At 46.0% G+C, this 13,976-nt stretch overlaps 1 protein-coding gene across 2 annotated transcripts; it reads right to left on the bottom strand.

Moving 5' to 3' along the window:
* Window positions 1-1,680: 1,680 nt before the first annotated feature.
* Window positions 1,681-12,237, bottom strand: LOC132913178 (transcription factor Sox-10-like). 2 transcript variants are annotated; one of them, XM_060971241.1, is made up of 5 exons: window positions 10,475-12,237; window positions 7,247-7,375; window positions 4,317-4,650; window positions 3,920-4,227; window positions 1,681-3,507 (listed from the first exon to the last, which is right to left on the bottom strand). In XM_060971241.1, exons 1-5 carry the CDS (start codon window positions 10,711-10,713, stop codon window positions 3,240-3,242), a joined length of 1,278 nt encoding a protein of 425 aa, XP_060827224.1. In that variant the 5' UTR covers window positions 10,714-12,237; the 3' UTR covers window positions 1,681-3,239. The 2 variants fall into 2 exon arrangements, with proteins under 2 accessions (XP_060827224.1, XP_060827222.1); XM_060971239.1 differs by having other exon boundaries at window positions 7,247-7,393; window positions 10,475-12,236.
* Window positions 12,238-13,976: the final 1,739 nt, after the last annotated feature.

The following is a 13,976-nucleotide window of genomic DNA, read 5'->3' as shown; positions in this document are numbered from 1 at the left end:
AAAAATCAGAAATATCGGAAAAATGATTTTTGTCTTCCTATTAATTCGGATATGGGGGGCTGGCTAACGAAAGTATCAAATTTTTGGTCGATTCGTAGGTATTTAAATACTTATAAACGGCAGCGTATGTAAGGAGGAAATGTCGATTCGAAGGCGCCTCGGGCCGAAAAACGGTGAAGCGTCACGCGTTGGACGAAAAACATACGAGGGCCTTCCAGCCGTTTAATCTCGAGACGCGGGTAAGTGGCGTAAAAGTCGCGACACGACTATTCCCACGTTCGCTCGTTGGACGGATATTCGTTCCGCGATAAGGCCTGTTTGCTCTTGGAAACTTAGAACGGTCCATTCGCGGTTCTTCTATTTCCCTCGTCCCCTAACCCCGTTCAACGAACCGCTCAAATATTTGGCTTTTTTCGCTTGTTTTATATCATGGCAGCAGTTAAACGCGCGACCAGCGAAAACCAACCCGGTTGATTCGACCGATTTCATTTGGCTCGGCGAGATTTACAAGGAAAACGGATTGCGCCATGTAATTGTCGTCGTATTGCACCAAAGTGCAACCTCTTTTAGCTGCGATAACTAAATAATCTGCTACATCACGCGCAAGAGAGACGCTTTTAATACGACAAAGAAAAGATAAATTAAAGGGCCTGCTGCGACAAGGAGCTCCGCTTCCAAATTAACAGAGACGAACTGGAAATGCGTTAAAATCAAATCACTTTTCAACCGCTCTGTAAATCCATAGCCATCTAATGATCGTAGTAAATAAATTTGTTCAACGCGAGTTTGTATTTTTTCCAAGAAACGTTGTTTTCCATATTTCTCTGAGTATTTCAGGATATTTTCAGATTTTTTTGCGTTAAGTGCGAATATAGACTCAACCTGTACAAGAAATTCCAAGGATCCGCTAAATATTCCTTTCTCGTCGTTTCTTCCACCGAGATTCTCCTCGATTTGATGCAATTTAAAGAATTTGAAGTATTCGTGACATTGTGATAGACGATAGCTTGATCCTTAGCCCGTCGAGCTCAGATTTTCTCTATGTTTCATTTCATTCGTATCTCGCGTCATTTCGTCAGAACTTCCGAGACCTTCTTAACCGTCGATAAAATTGAGTCGGCAAATAAAAATTTTATTCGATGCGTCTCATTCGATTTCATTAATCTGTCGCGTAACGACGTTCACGTTTCTACCACCGTGTATCCTTTGGTCTTATCTCCAAGCCAGGCAGAAAAATCTCGACGATAGCCTGGCGAAAAGGAAGGGTTAACGATCAATCGTTATCTCTCAACTCGTAACAGTTTCTTTTTTTCTTTTCTTTATTCCGACAAACCTTAGAATATACCGTCGTACTTATAAATTAACTTTTCGAACGCTCGCGCGTCAAATGTTTCTACACGCTCTACGCTTTTCGCGCTTCTTATAGGCGGCGCGATAAATACATGTATATCTAACGATAAATGTAAGTACAAAAGCACGGCTATCGGGGTAGCATAACGAATACGGCGTTAATACCTGCGTTAATTACCGCGACGATCGCGTGCTTCGATTCTTGTCTCGTCGATCATCGCTCGACACGAACCCATCGAACTTTCTAACTTTTCCCTCTTCTCAATTCATCGTCAGTTAAAATGTCTTATCTAGCGTATTTTTTTTTTTTTTTTCATTTTTTAACGTACGTTAAAGTGCTCGAAATTCTCTTACAACGTATCTTTTATCTTTTATGTAAAGTTACGAAACTCTGTGTCTCTTCTAGAGATATAGAAACAGTTTGATTTATTTGCCCTAATTGCTTGTCAAATGATTCTATCCATTTATAACGCTTCGCTTATATTATTATATCATTGTTTATAACGTTTAAGGCATTTTATCGTTAATAGTACGCGCATCCCTGTTCGCAAGTATTAGACCACCTGGTAATTTCGTACGAAATGTAGTGATTAATCTAAATGTACCAATGTGCGAGGGTATGTTGAGCGTATGTCACTGTACCACGTCTTTCCCACTATCTGAAGCATTTAATTAATTGCTACGTTAATAGTACATTATCTCTTTGTATACTTACGTATAATAATTATAGAATGTTACGAAACAATGCCTAGGTATTTAAAATCGAATGAAAAGAAGCAAACATCGCAGAAATAATAAGATTTCGATTTTCTTCGCTTTCAAAATGATAGATAGGACATTTTAACCGAGTCTTCCTTTCTCGAAAAATCCAGCAGCTCTGCCTGACGCACCTTTGGACTCGAAATTCGCAGAGAGGACGTCCACGTGGACGTGGTACAGCCATGTCGCGTGACTTTGGCGATGCAACTACGACCGATCGAATTTCGCAGGTTTATTTGAAGAGCGTGGCAGCTTCGATAAGCAACCGAATCGCACTCGCCAGCGCAGCGGCCGGTTTACACTTCGAGCCTTATATATTATTATTATATTTAGATCGCGCGGCAGGCCACCGTATCGAGCGAGCTGTTTGTTTAGCCTGAAATTCTGCGCTTTGGAATGGCCGACTGTCATGGAATGATGTCATGGAGTAAGATCGTGGCTGTGCGCGCCGTAACATCTCTATGTCCTCCAAACGTCCAACGATCACGAAACGTGTTCAACTCGAAACGCGGAAACTTCTAATTAATTCGACTTCACGCGATCCAGTTTCCGCTCTCGGGCTAACGCAACACGCGCGCACACCCATACAAACACACTACACTACATCGTAATGATAACATCATTTAAACATTTTCAATTTTTATATGTCGTGGTTAACTCATGTCATGATTGAAATTTCACTTGCCCACACATACCTATTATCACAAAATACTATCAATTTGTAACCACTGTAAACGATAACTTTTCTATCTTTCGCCTAACATTCAATAACAATAGAACATTCGATTCCATTTATTTGACTTTGTCGATTTTTAGAACGTGAAAAGAATGTGCCGAAATTTAAACGATTAATTGAAATTGTTCCTGTGATTTTATAATTATAGGACGCAGTGTACGCGTACGCGCATAGCATACGCACCATGCATACGTCAAACACACTCGTGCACATACACACACACGTACAGACACGCTTGGAAAAGTCAGCAATAAAATATGTAACCTTGAGAAAACTTAATAATATAGTTAGTTCGTAAAAGGGGACACAATTTACCATTTAAGTTTCCAAAGAATAGTCTCTGGAAAAATGTCGATTAGGCGACGACGTGCGTATCGCGCTGTTCTCTTTGTTCCTACATGTAATGGGACCAAGTTTCGATACCAGGTACGTAACGTTGGTATTGCGCGTAGGACGTAGACACGTGCGGATGGCTCATCTGCGTAGTCGTGTGCGAATAGTGTGGATTATGGGAAGAGGATATGTACTGCATAGGAGGAAGTGGTGGCTGAAGCTCGTGGTATCTGACAATGTCCGCCTGCGCTCTGTCTTCCCAAGACGTCTCGGCGATTGGTTGCTCCGAGCAGTGTCTCTTGTTCGGTCTCTCGATCTCCTCCTCGTATCTGAAAAACGTTATATTTCAGCGACTCGAAGTTTTCGAACAAAACCCCAGTGCAGAAAACCCCATTCTGCCACGCGAACGACACTGGGTTATCCGTATTGCGTTATAAATACGCTCGAGATTTATTTCCAAGATATTTCGTACAGATTACGAACACGTTAAAATTATTGTTCCAACTAAATTATGACGCAATTAGATGCAAATTAAAATTAATCGTTTAGCGTAAATCATAAATCGGCGTTTTTCAAAGAAAGGGACATTCCTATTAACTTTCACCGCGTGCAATTAAAGATAGAAATTCCAAGATAAGAAACTCGTAAAGTGCAAGCTATCTGTACTTTTTGTAGCCACTGTGCTGGCTCGAGAGAAAACATGGCTCATCTACGTCAGGACTAAACGCAAGAAATAATTACCTGTTGAATATCCATTGAGAGGAGGTGGTCGTTGGTGCGGCTACGTGTACCGCCGGCACCTGAGGCCGAAGGTACTGGTCCAGCTCGTTGCTCTCGACTTCGCATTCTTGAAGGTTCAATGGAAGGTTCAAACCAACGCCGCCCAGAGACCCAAGACCGTTCAATTGACCCTCCTCGATTGGTAAACCATCTCCAACTTCGATGTACCTGAAGTCGACTCCTGATTGATGTTGATGCGGTGAATCGCTCGACGAACCAATCGCCAAGTCTTGCTGATACATCGTACTATTTGGCTGCGGCTGATTTCCCTGTGAACCAGATTTCCTTCCGTTTTAACTTCCATCGGTCCATCTCGGAAGTACAGGCTCGCGTACCTCTTCGTTTCAAACGTCCTTACCTGATTCGCGTAATGTTGTCCGCGCGGGGTAGTGGGAGGGGTCGGGGGTGACAATCCTTGATTAGGGGTAGTCGGAGGAGAAGAACTAACTCCGCTCTGAGGCGAGTTCGGTCCCTGTGTGCCCCTAGGACTCGCGTCCTCTTGCTTCAACGACCTGGACACGTTGAAGGTCACGTTGCTTTGGTTCCTCGACGGCGATCCTTCTCGACCCGACGGCCCGTTTTGCTTTCGACGACGAGGTTGGTACTTGTAGTCCGGATGCTCGCGCTTGTGGATCACGCGGAGACGATCGGCTTCCTCGATAAAAGGTTTCTTGTCGCTGTCGGACAGCAACCTGCGATCAAACGACCAGAAACCAAGAGATCAGACGAAATTGGCGCGATCTTGCGACGTTTTGTGTCATCGACGGTCGTCGATCAAGGTTCACACGCGCGCACCCGCTTCTTCGCGTATATGCGGCGCAGAAGAGGCTGGAACGAGAGCATTTCTATCACCATACGCGATACACTCGAGGAGTCGAAATGGGAGGTCTGGTTAGTGTTTCTCGCCGCGTAGAGTCTTAAAGGGCGCAGTTCACGCACACGCGTACATCGAGTATATACGGGAACTCGAGCGATTCTCGTTCGACTGCATCGCAACTCGAATCTCGTCTCGTCTCATCCAGCTCCGTCCCGTCTTGTCGTGTTAGTCTTTAATTTCTCGTGTTTATGTTCCCACTGGGCTCGTAAAGCCCCAAGACTGATAAGCTTTTCCGGTCTCGGCTGCGAGATCTCGAGGATTCCAGCAACGATTCCACGCTTCTAGGCTCTTTGCTCTTCCCGCGTCGCGTTTCCTTTCTCTACCCCGTATCAAACTTGAAGGTGACCAGACGAAAGGGTAGGAAAGGAAATATCGCGCGAAGTCTCGGTACCTAGTCTTTTAACTTTGATCAGAAATTTCTAGACTACGAACCGCTTACGTTTAAAATTTTGTACGATTTGAAAATTTCTCGATAACAAGCGATATTACGTTGAGAATAAATCAATGGCAAATGACGAGTTAACTCGTTTTCCTCGGGTACACGCGCAGGTTAACGCGCGCGAGTCGTCACTGGGAAAGAGAGAAAAGAGACTCTCCATCTGGTCAACGGACTTTGCCTCGAGGTTTTTTTGTTTGGCAGGGCTTGACGATAGCGACTCGTCGCAGCCTCTCTTTTTCTTTGCCAGATGCAACGCAGGGTTAGCTAATTTGGATCTGTCTCTCTCCGCCACGCGATTATACGTTATCTGCGGTGCGTTATTCCGGTGTATCTGACACCGTACGTAAAAATCGCGATGAAAACGAGCCACGATAACGTCGTGGCGTCTATGACTACGGCGATGATGGTGTTTGAGGTTCGAGGTATCGAGGGTGAAGCAAAACCGCGGCAAAATCGAGACGTTGCTTCCGTCAGATAAGATGCATTTACCTGTTCGTCACGGGTGTTATTTGCACGAAGCGTCGAGCGACGAAGGGGCAGGTTCGGAAAAATTCACCTGACGGGGACAAGGAGTTTATTGTGATTCTTGGGGGCCGTTTATCTGAGGCAGGAACCGGCCGGCAGCTGTTAGCACGCGCCAAGGATGAACCGAGCCTATCTGTTTTCGTTTTGTCGACAAACACCGCGTCTAATATTCGAACGCGATACCTTTCGAGCCGGAAGAAAAAGGACAAGATTTATTTCCGACGCCTACACCTGGTCCCTCGTAAATATCGACTACGTCGATAGTAGCCCGCAAGTCGTTTCTTTTTGCAAATAATCCGACGACGCCGACTAGAGCTACTCGACGCACCTCGGCGACGCTACTCCACGCAAAACGACACGACTCTAAAGCCACGTTCTTCCGTCCTTTCGTCGCGTCGTTGTCGGCAAATGCTTTTTTATTTGCACGAAAGATTTTTATAAAAATCGAAATTTACCAAGCGATCTTTGGTTATGCTGTTATGAATCTCATCTTGAATTTCAACTTTCAGATTGATGATGTATCGATGGCTAGAAGCGATGCTTACTCCCTTCTTACGGGCTCGGTAAATTGTAATTTATTTAATCGAACAGTAACTAAAATTCCGTTCCGAATAAACGAAGTTCTGCAGCAAAACTCCGATCGGTTGTGTTGTGCTCCTATTTTGACGTTAAGACAGAGATACGCGGAGGGTATCTGTGATCGGAATCGCGATCGGGCGGCATTGTAAAATGATTCACCGCAGGGGTTCTGATCGATGTGGTCGGCGAGGTCCTGTGATCCTTGCTCGTGCGACCCACCAGGGTATCTCGTTAGTCTCGATCAGGAAATGGAATATCGTTCCCTTCTCGCGACTTTCACAACGAGGAGTATACCATTTTCTCTTCCGTCGCGTCGTCTATCGATCGATCGATCGAACAGTCGTTACGCGTCGCTTGTCATTTGGTACAACGATAGCTTCGCGATTTTCGTAGAAAATTGTATTCAGATGCATCGTATTTTGCTTTCGAGTAGCAGAAAGCGTCATTATCTAAAAAGTCGAGAAATTTGACAAAGACGTTGCTTTACTTTTCTCTTCTATAGTACTTCCACATGCTGTACCAAAGGCCTAGATTAGAATAGAACAAGCCGTGACTCCGGCTTTAGCTCCGGTTTTGACAACGCTGACCCGTTTACAACGGGTTCGGGGTTCGCGCGGTTGTCAACCGGGAACGATCGTACCACGTGCAGCCTCGGCGCCACGTGGTAAGAATGTGTTCGGTATGCGTCCCGTAAAAAATGCTTGCTCGCCAAATCGCGGGTAAAAATAGAACGAGGCAACAAGTGGTCGCGTGGACTGTTGCTTCAACTCGCAAGTCGAGAAGTTCCCGAAGAAATCAGAATCAAATTCTTTCTCGCGATCAACCAACCACCGGTCTGTTCGATAAAAGTAGCATACTAAAGACTCACCGCCAAAGCTTGCCCAGTGTTTTGGATAGTTCCGCGTTGTGAAGCTGCGGGTACTGATCGGCGAGTATTCTCCTTGCAGCTTGAGCCCACACCATAAACGCGTTCATAGGTCTCTTCACGTGGGCCGCTCTTTTATCACCAGAACCCCTGCAATTCGAGGACATTATCTTCATTGGAAACAATTGTTTTCTTCGAATACAGCGCGTACACGGAAACGAGGGGTCGTTTAAAAATTCCCATTGACGAGTTCAAGGAAATTTTCAAGTTATTAACTATCGAATATTCGTGGCGAGAAAGGATTTATATAGCGAGAAGCGAAACGTTTGGATGGAAGGTAGAAATAGAGATCGAGGAGGCTGCTGCGATAAGGAGGCAGCTTCGTTTTCTAGTAATTTGATTGGATTAATAAAAACCAAGTACTTTTTCAAACGTGCCAGGAATTGTTGGTCGACTAATATTCGTAGCAATAAACTTCTGCGCTTTTATATATGAATTATATTTCATGCGATATCACGTGGCAGCTACAGCGGCTATAAAATGTATTTGCACATACCCTTGTTTTATTATTATCAGGTAATTATCAGGTCTACGTTTCAGTTTCAGTATATGGGATTTTTTAGCCGTATAAAGTACTATCGATGCAAAATTTAATGTAAATTCTTGGATCAAATTAATTAGTTTGAAAGTGCTATAGTACTGTGTCAATACGTTTTACAGTCGCTGTATGCCTTTCTTTCCCTCCCAATAAATGCGACTTAAATCTTTGAGCTGTCTCTTTATTGCTGCAAACCCTTCGATTTTGGAAAATACACGGATCTGGTAACAGTCGTTGCAAGAAAATAACCAAAGGCTAGTATCCTCGCGCATAGAAAATGTTCAGTCAAACTATCTTCAAGTCATCCTGCGAATCGTTCGGAAAGCAGGTTGCCGATTCGAAGAAAACCTTCCAGCTACGAAATACCGAATATCAGTGTCAAGAAGGAATTACAATGACGAGGAACGGAAGGTTCGAAGGATAGAAATTCTGGAAAACGCATCAATCCGGGGACACTGGTAGCGAGAAAATAACAAGAGGTTGGTGGTATCGCGACGTATCCTCGTGCTCGTGTATCGAGAGTTTTCTACCAAGCTACCCCCGGGTCATCCTGCGGAACGCGGCACGCTTAAAACCGGCCTTAAAATAACACCGGCGCTGCCAACGGGTGACGAGCAGGAATGGACGTATCCCTTTCTTTCCTAGAAGATGACTTCATAAAACCGTTGCCTCGTCCAGCCAGGGATCGACTGACGTGACTGACGTGATTGCCGTACAAGCCCTTCTCGTGCTGTTTTCTTTCTGGGATTAATCGAGCCTCGTTCGAGGACCTTACGCGAACCAAAACCCCAGACGTCGACCGGCTAGGAACCGAAGGAAACGCGCTTCACCGAGATACGCGTACCGACGACCTGTCGGCAACGGGATGCTGTCCCTGCTGCCGAAGGTGGAGAGACTTTTAAAAAGCACAGCCGCAACCGTTTCGAAAGACTCTGTGTGTCACGGAGAAAGAGAAACGTTCGAGAAAGAAAGAGAAAGGGATAGAGAGCGAATATTGGAAGGAAGCAGCCGAGAAAGAATTTGAGAAAAGAGGCTCGTATATATTTCGGCCTCTTTGAAATAAGAGGGGCGTTAAATCCGTGAGCAAACCCGAGGAGCCGTTGGTAATTAGCGCTGGTCCACTAACAAGGGTTTTCACAGCAGTCGCGAGTCACTCCGCTATACGCGGTTTACCTAGATACGCAAAAAATCTTCGAGTCTTTGCACCTCGTTTACGCGGTTTGGCGTAGTACTAGTTGACGTGCGTAGGCGTGGCACCGACCACGCAGCAGCTACACCCTTCTTTCGTTTCTACGACTTTTCGTTCCCCGAGTTACGACGTTCCTCGTTACGCGATTTCGTGAAAGGAATTCGCGTTTCATTGGAACGATAAATTTTTGTTAGACGCGAGTCGTTTGAGTTTGCAAGTCGCGAGATAAGAAATAGAGAGATGTTTATGCTTCTTTCTTTTCCACGATGTTCCGTTCTCCGTTACGCGATATCGCGAAAGAAATTCGCGTTCTAACGTCAAAACGCTAGTCGCGATTCGGACTTTGAAAGATAGACGAGCTCTAGGTAAACGATAAGTTGCAGGATAGGGGAAAGAGAAAGAGCAATGTGGAGGAATTACACGGTCGTATGGGGCGAGAGGAGGAAACGCGCGATAGTTCGACTGCATTCTCATGGATTTCATGGGAATTAAAACTAGTCGATTTTATCGGGCCCTATCGTCGGGAATAAACATCGTACCCCCTTTAGCTACCCCGAGATAACCCTGTATAATTGAGGGTTAGCGCGATAAGCCGTCGCGCATAGCGATACACGCTCGGAGATTTCAACCGTAGCTAGGAAATTTTCCGTGAGTTAACTGTACACCTATGCTCGTTCCATAACAGAATTTTGGAAAAACGTTTCGATAGAGATTCACGGCTACGTTTAAATGGCGTTTGCATCGCAGAATAACGAATCTTCGCATTGCCATAGAAGAAAGATTGCGTCATCCCTTCGCGATCCGCGTTTCGATTTTATCGAATCGTAACGATCGTCGGTATGGCGCAACGAGCCGACCATTAATTCGTCGTCCCCTCCTTCGATACGCGAAACGAAAAAACGCCGTTTCTCGTATCGCTTCTCTCATCCTTTGCGGGTTCTCCTCCGCGCTTCTCACAAATCACGATCGACGCGCTGCGACGGACAGAAACAGAGAGGAAAGACAGAGGCAACGAGATCGGGCATTAATTAGCTAATTTGCGTTAATTGGCAGCCGAGGACACATTTCCACGAGCCGTTTCCCAAGCCGAGGAAACCAGTGCGTCATAATTAAGTTAGCGTTACGTATTTTTAAAGCTTAGACCGCGCGCGTTTACACCCTCTCTCTCTCTCTTTCTCCCTCCCTGCCTTTCCATCGTTTTACTCTTTCTTTCCGCTACGCGTTAAACTCTTGGCGTTAAAACGCGTCTTTGCGAACGCTAACGACGCTTGCTAAATATCGCTCCGAAATGCAGAGAAAGAAGCTTTCGCGGTTTTTACGTGACGGTAGAGATAATGCAAAATTCTCTCGAATATTTAGTTAGCGCGGGTAAAGCTCGTCATTTTGGAAATGCGTATCGACTATAGATAAGCGTTATGTAGAAAGCGTGGAACGTAAAACTCACTTGGTAGCAACAGGTACCAGGGTCCAATCGTATCCCTGAAGAACTTTGGTAACCGCTGCGCTGATTCTTTCGCCTCCATTCGCGGCGACCGTAGCAGCGACAGCTGACGCTTTTCCATTATTGTTGTTACCATTGCTTCCATTGCTATTAGTCGCGATAGGGCTGTTAGAGTTGACGGAATTAGCAGCAGCGCCGCTCGACGAAATCGAACCGGATGCCTCACCCATGATATCGTTCATCTTCTCTCAATTTTGTTCGATCGCGAAAGCAAGGAGAGAAACGATGGCGCGTCCGACGAATCCACGGATTTATCGCGCGCTACGAGCGTTCATCGTTCGAAGGAGAACGTGCACGTTACCCAGCGACGGTTCATCGATTAATTGCAATTACCATTTTATCGTAGCGGTAACACGTCACTTCCGTTTCTCGCGCTTCTGTTCCAGCTGCGTCGGTGATTTCTCTTCTTTTCTGTTCGGCTCGTTCCCTCCGACGCGAGATGGCCTGGTATCGGAGCGCGGCGCGCACGTTTGTCACGTTTAATTAATTTTGCACTCGATTACGAACCGAGCAAACGCAACGGGTATGCATGCCAAGCCGTCGGCAACTCGCCGAGGTCTCGGCCTATCTTCCAACGACTTTTTTCTCGTCGTGACTCGAGCCACGGCAATTCTAATCTCTTCTTCTTCTTCTTCTTCTTTGTGTATCGGCCCGTTTTACTCTTTTTTTCCTTCTGCTTCCACTATCGGCCGCACTCTCTCCTTCTCTCTTCAACTGTAAACGATCGACGTTCCAGAACGCACGAGTCAAAGCTGAATGCTGCGTATTCCACGGTTTCTCGGCCTCGATCTTACGCCGTCACTTCTTAGAACTTCTTCTATCGCCGAAATACTTCCGATAGCCTCGCTTCTCGCGATCGACGCTCGCTTCCGATTCTGTAAGATCCTACTGTTCGCCAGCTATCACCGATTCACGTTTCCACGATCTTAATGGCACAGGGATCTTTAAACGCCACCACGAAGACTTTTCCAGTTGTCGTGCACGAAATTCACTATATAAATTCGATGCATAGATTCTCACAGGTTGTAGGCGAAAATTCGCCGAGGCTCGCGATTCTTCCACCTGGTGTGTTCCGTCGAACCTGTTGCAAGATTTTCGTGGTAGTTCCGAGCACAGGCAAGCGGCCGACACTCCTGTCACTTCGCCTCGCGCGACAGAGTCGACAAAAGTAATCACTCTCGATGGAGGCACGAATGGTACGTGGCGCGTGTCAGGATCGCGCGGCGACCATAAACATCGCGCTCGTCTTTCGGTACTCGAAGGAAAACGAAACGAAGTACGTAAGAACGAAAAGCCTGAGTGTAGGTCGAGGATTTCTAGTTGCTTGCGCGATCGACGCTCGAGTGAGGTGGTTGAATCGCCTCAGGGCACTTTCCACCGATCGCTTCAGCAGCGGCTGCTAGTTGGGGGCGGAGCGACGGGCCGAAGAGCTGCTAACACTTGTTGCTTTACGATCGTGCCCACCGATGAAGCCCGAGACGAGGGGAAAGGGACCCTCGATGGTTTGCCCGACGGTCGACGGACGACCGACGATGAACGACGGACCGACGGAGGAGAGATCTCCTCTCGATCCAGCTTTTAATACCAGATCATTACCTTTCGCTGTGCAAAGCTGCTTTTCTTACCTGGAATGTCCTATCTTTTCAACTTCTAAGATATACCATATAAGAGACAAAAGTATTCATACGCTTCTGACTTATTGTAAGTTAGAACATCTGTTCATCTGTACGCAATATCTTGCAGAAAAGTGAAATCTATGCCGATACCTTTGTTCGTCGCTACAAATTTCAGCTATACGTATATCGGAAAAATCTAGTAGGTTTTACATTATTTAGTACCTTATCTTGTAAGGCAATCGATCGATTAAATCTTGTAAGAAAATTCCCTTTAGAATATTTATCGGTAAATTATTTAGCTCGCGCAACTTTGAAGATCGTATATGTGACTCGTCATAGGTAAATCTTATAGTTACATACGACACTTAGTAGATTTCTGTCTGTTTAGAATTCCTCCTGACGACATCTGTCGTTACTTCACAACGAGACAGCGTGAACATTTTATTATTATTATTTATTCACCTGTTATCACCCGAGTCATCCTCCAACAAGAAATTGCCACGATGACGAGATGAGAAATGAAGGAAGACGAGCGAATAAAGTTGGGTCGGTTTTACTCTTTGCATATATGAAATGTAATAACGCGTGAAAAGGTAGAAGATTCTTGAATAAAGGAATTATTTGGTCCCAGAGATCGACAATTCGAACAACGAGTTGAATCGTCCCGCCCGGTTCAAGACACGTTTAAAAGTCAACGATCTCGCTCACAGCATTTTATTCGACAGGGAAAATGCTTCGGTCCTTTGGAATCAAATTCGAACATTCGATTCTCTATCGACTGTCAGCCCCCCCAAAAATCTCAGTATCGTTTATTTCGGACTCGTCTCTCTCCTCGTGGACGAGAGCGTCTATGGCCACGATATCCTCCGGGAGTAGGACCAATCGGGTTCCTTCTCGTTCCACCTACTTCTCCGTTCCTTTCTCTGCTCCTCTCTCTTTCTCTCGTTACATCCCTCTTCGTTCCTCCCACGCAAGCAAGCCGATTGGTCGGCCAGTTGTTGGCAATAACGACGTCACAAGGAGGAGCGTGCAATTTTCCTGGCGATGCACCAAATGCGATCTCGTCGATGGTCGTGCTCGACCACGGCCGCTCCGAAGAAACGCGTCGCCTTTACCAGTCGTCACGTCGTCGACCGGCCACGATGCTCTCGTCGCGCGACCAAAGAGTTTCCTCGACCGGGCGAGATACCCCCTCGAATAGAAGCAAAAGGTTCGGAGCAAGGAAATCGAACTCGGAACCACCGACGCGTCGCGCGACCAGCTTACGCGGTACACGATGACATCGTGCCGGCTCGATGACGCTGCAGAATGTAACGTAGCTCGTGTCACCGTTGGGGGTCCGAGAGTTGCGGTGCTCGCCACCCGGGGGGCTACATGTGTCGGGTACCCATCGTCTCCTGCGGCCCCCTCTTCCAGAGGACCGCGTATCCTTTCAAGTGTCCGACACAACTCCGATACAGGACCCCCGGGAATCGGTGAAATCATTATTTTATATCTGCCACGCTTTTCGATCTCTCCTCTCTCTCTCTCTTTCTCTTTCTCTTTCTATCCCACTCTAATTCTTTATTCTTTTAATCCGGTCTAAGTCGCCACGTTTCGACACATTATCAATATCATCTGTGATATTTATATCTTACCTAATCTCAGTGTCCTGATAGATATACATGTGGCGAGTTTCTGAATGCAATGCCGATTGTTACACCGAGAAGTTTGTCGCTCAAAATACCTTGCAAGATCCCTCCGATTTTCTCATTTGCCAAAGTATTGAAACACTATGAAAGGCGCGATCGTAAGTTTGCTTATGAGCGAAAGTCGAATTACTGAAATGG

This window comes from Bombus pascuorum, chromosome 13, assembly GCF_905332965.1.
Source record: "Bombus pascuorum chromosome 13, iyBomPasc1.1, whole genome shotgun sequence".
NCBI lineage: Eukaryota > Metazoa > Arthropoda > Insecta > Hymenoptera > Apidae > Bombus > Bombus pascuorum.
Note: the sequence above shows the minus strand (reverse complement) of the source record. Positions and strands in the feature narration are given on the sequence as shown.

Bases quoted from the DNA above. Each gene is read 5' to 3' on its own strand.
- LOC132913178 (XM_060971239.1), bottom strand. From the start codon at position 10,713: ATGAACGATATCATGGGTGAGGCATCCGGTTCGATTTCGTCGAGCGGC. The intron at 7,394-10,474 runs GTGAGTTTTACG...CTCGAATTGCAG, and splicing joins CTGGTACCTGTTGCTACCAA to GGGTTCTGGTGATAAAAGAG. The intron at 4,651-7,246 runs GTGAGTCTTTAG...GTTTGATCGCAG, and splicing joins ACACTGGGCAAGCTTTGGCG to GTTGCTGTCCGACAGCGACA.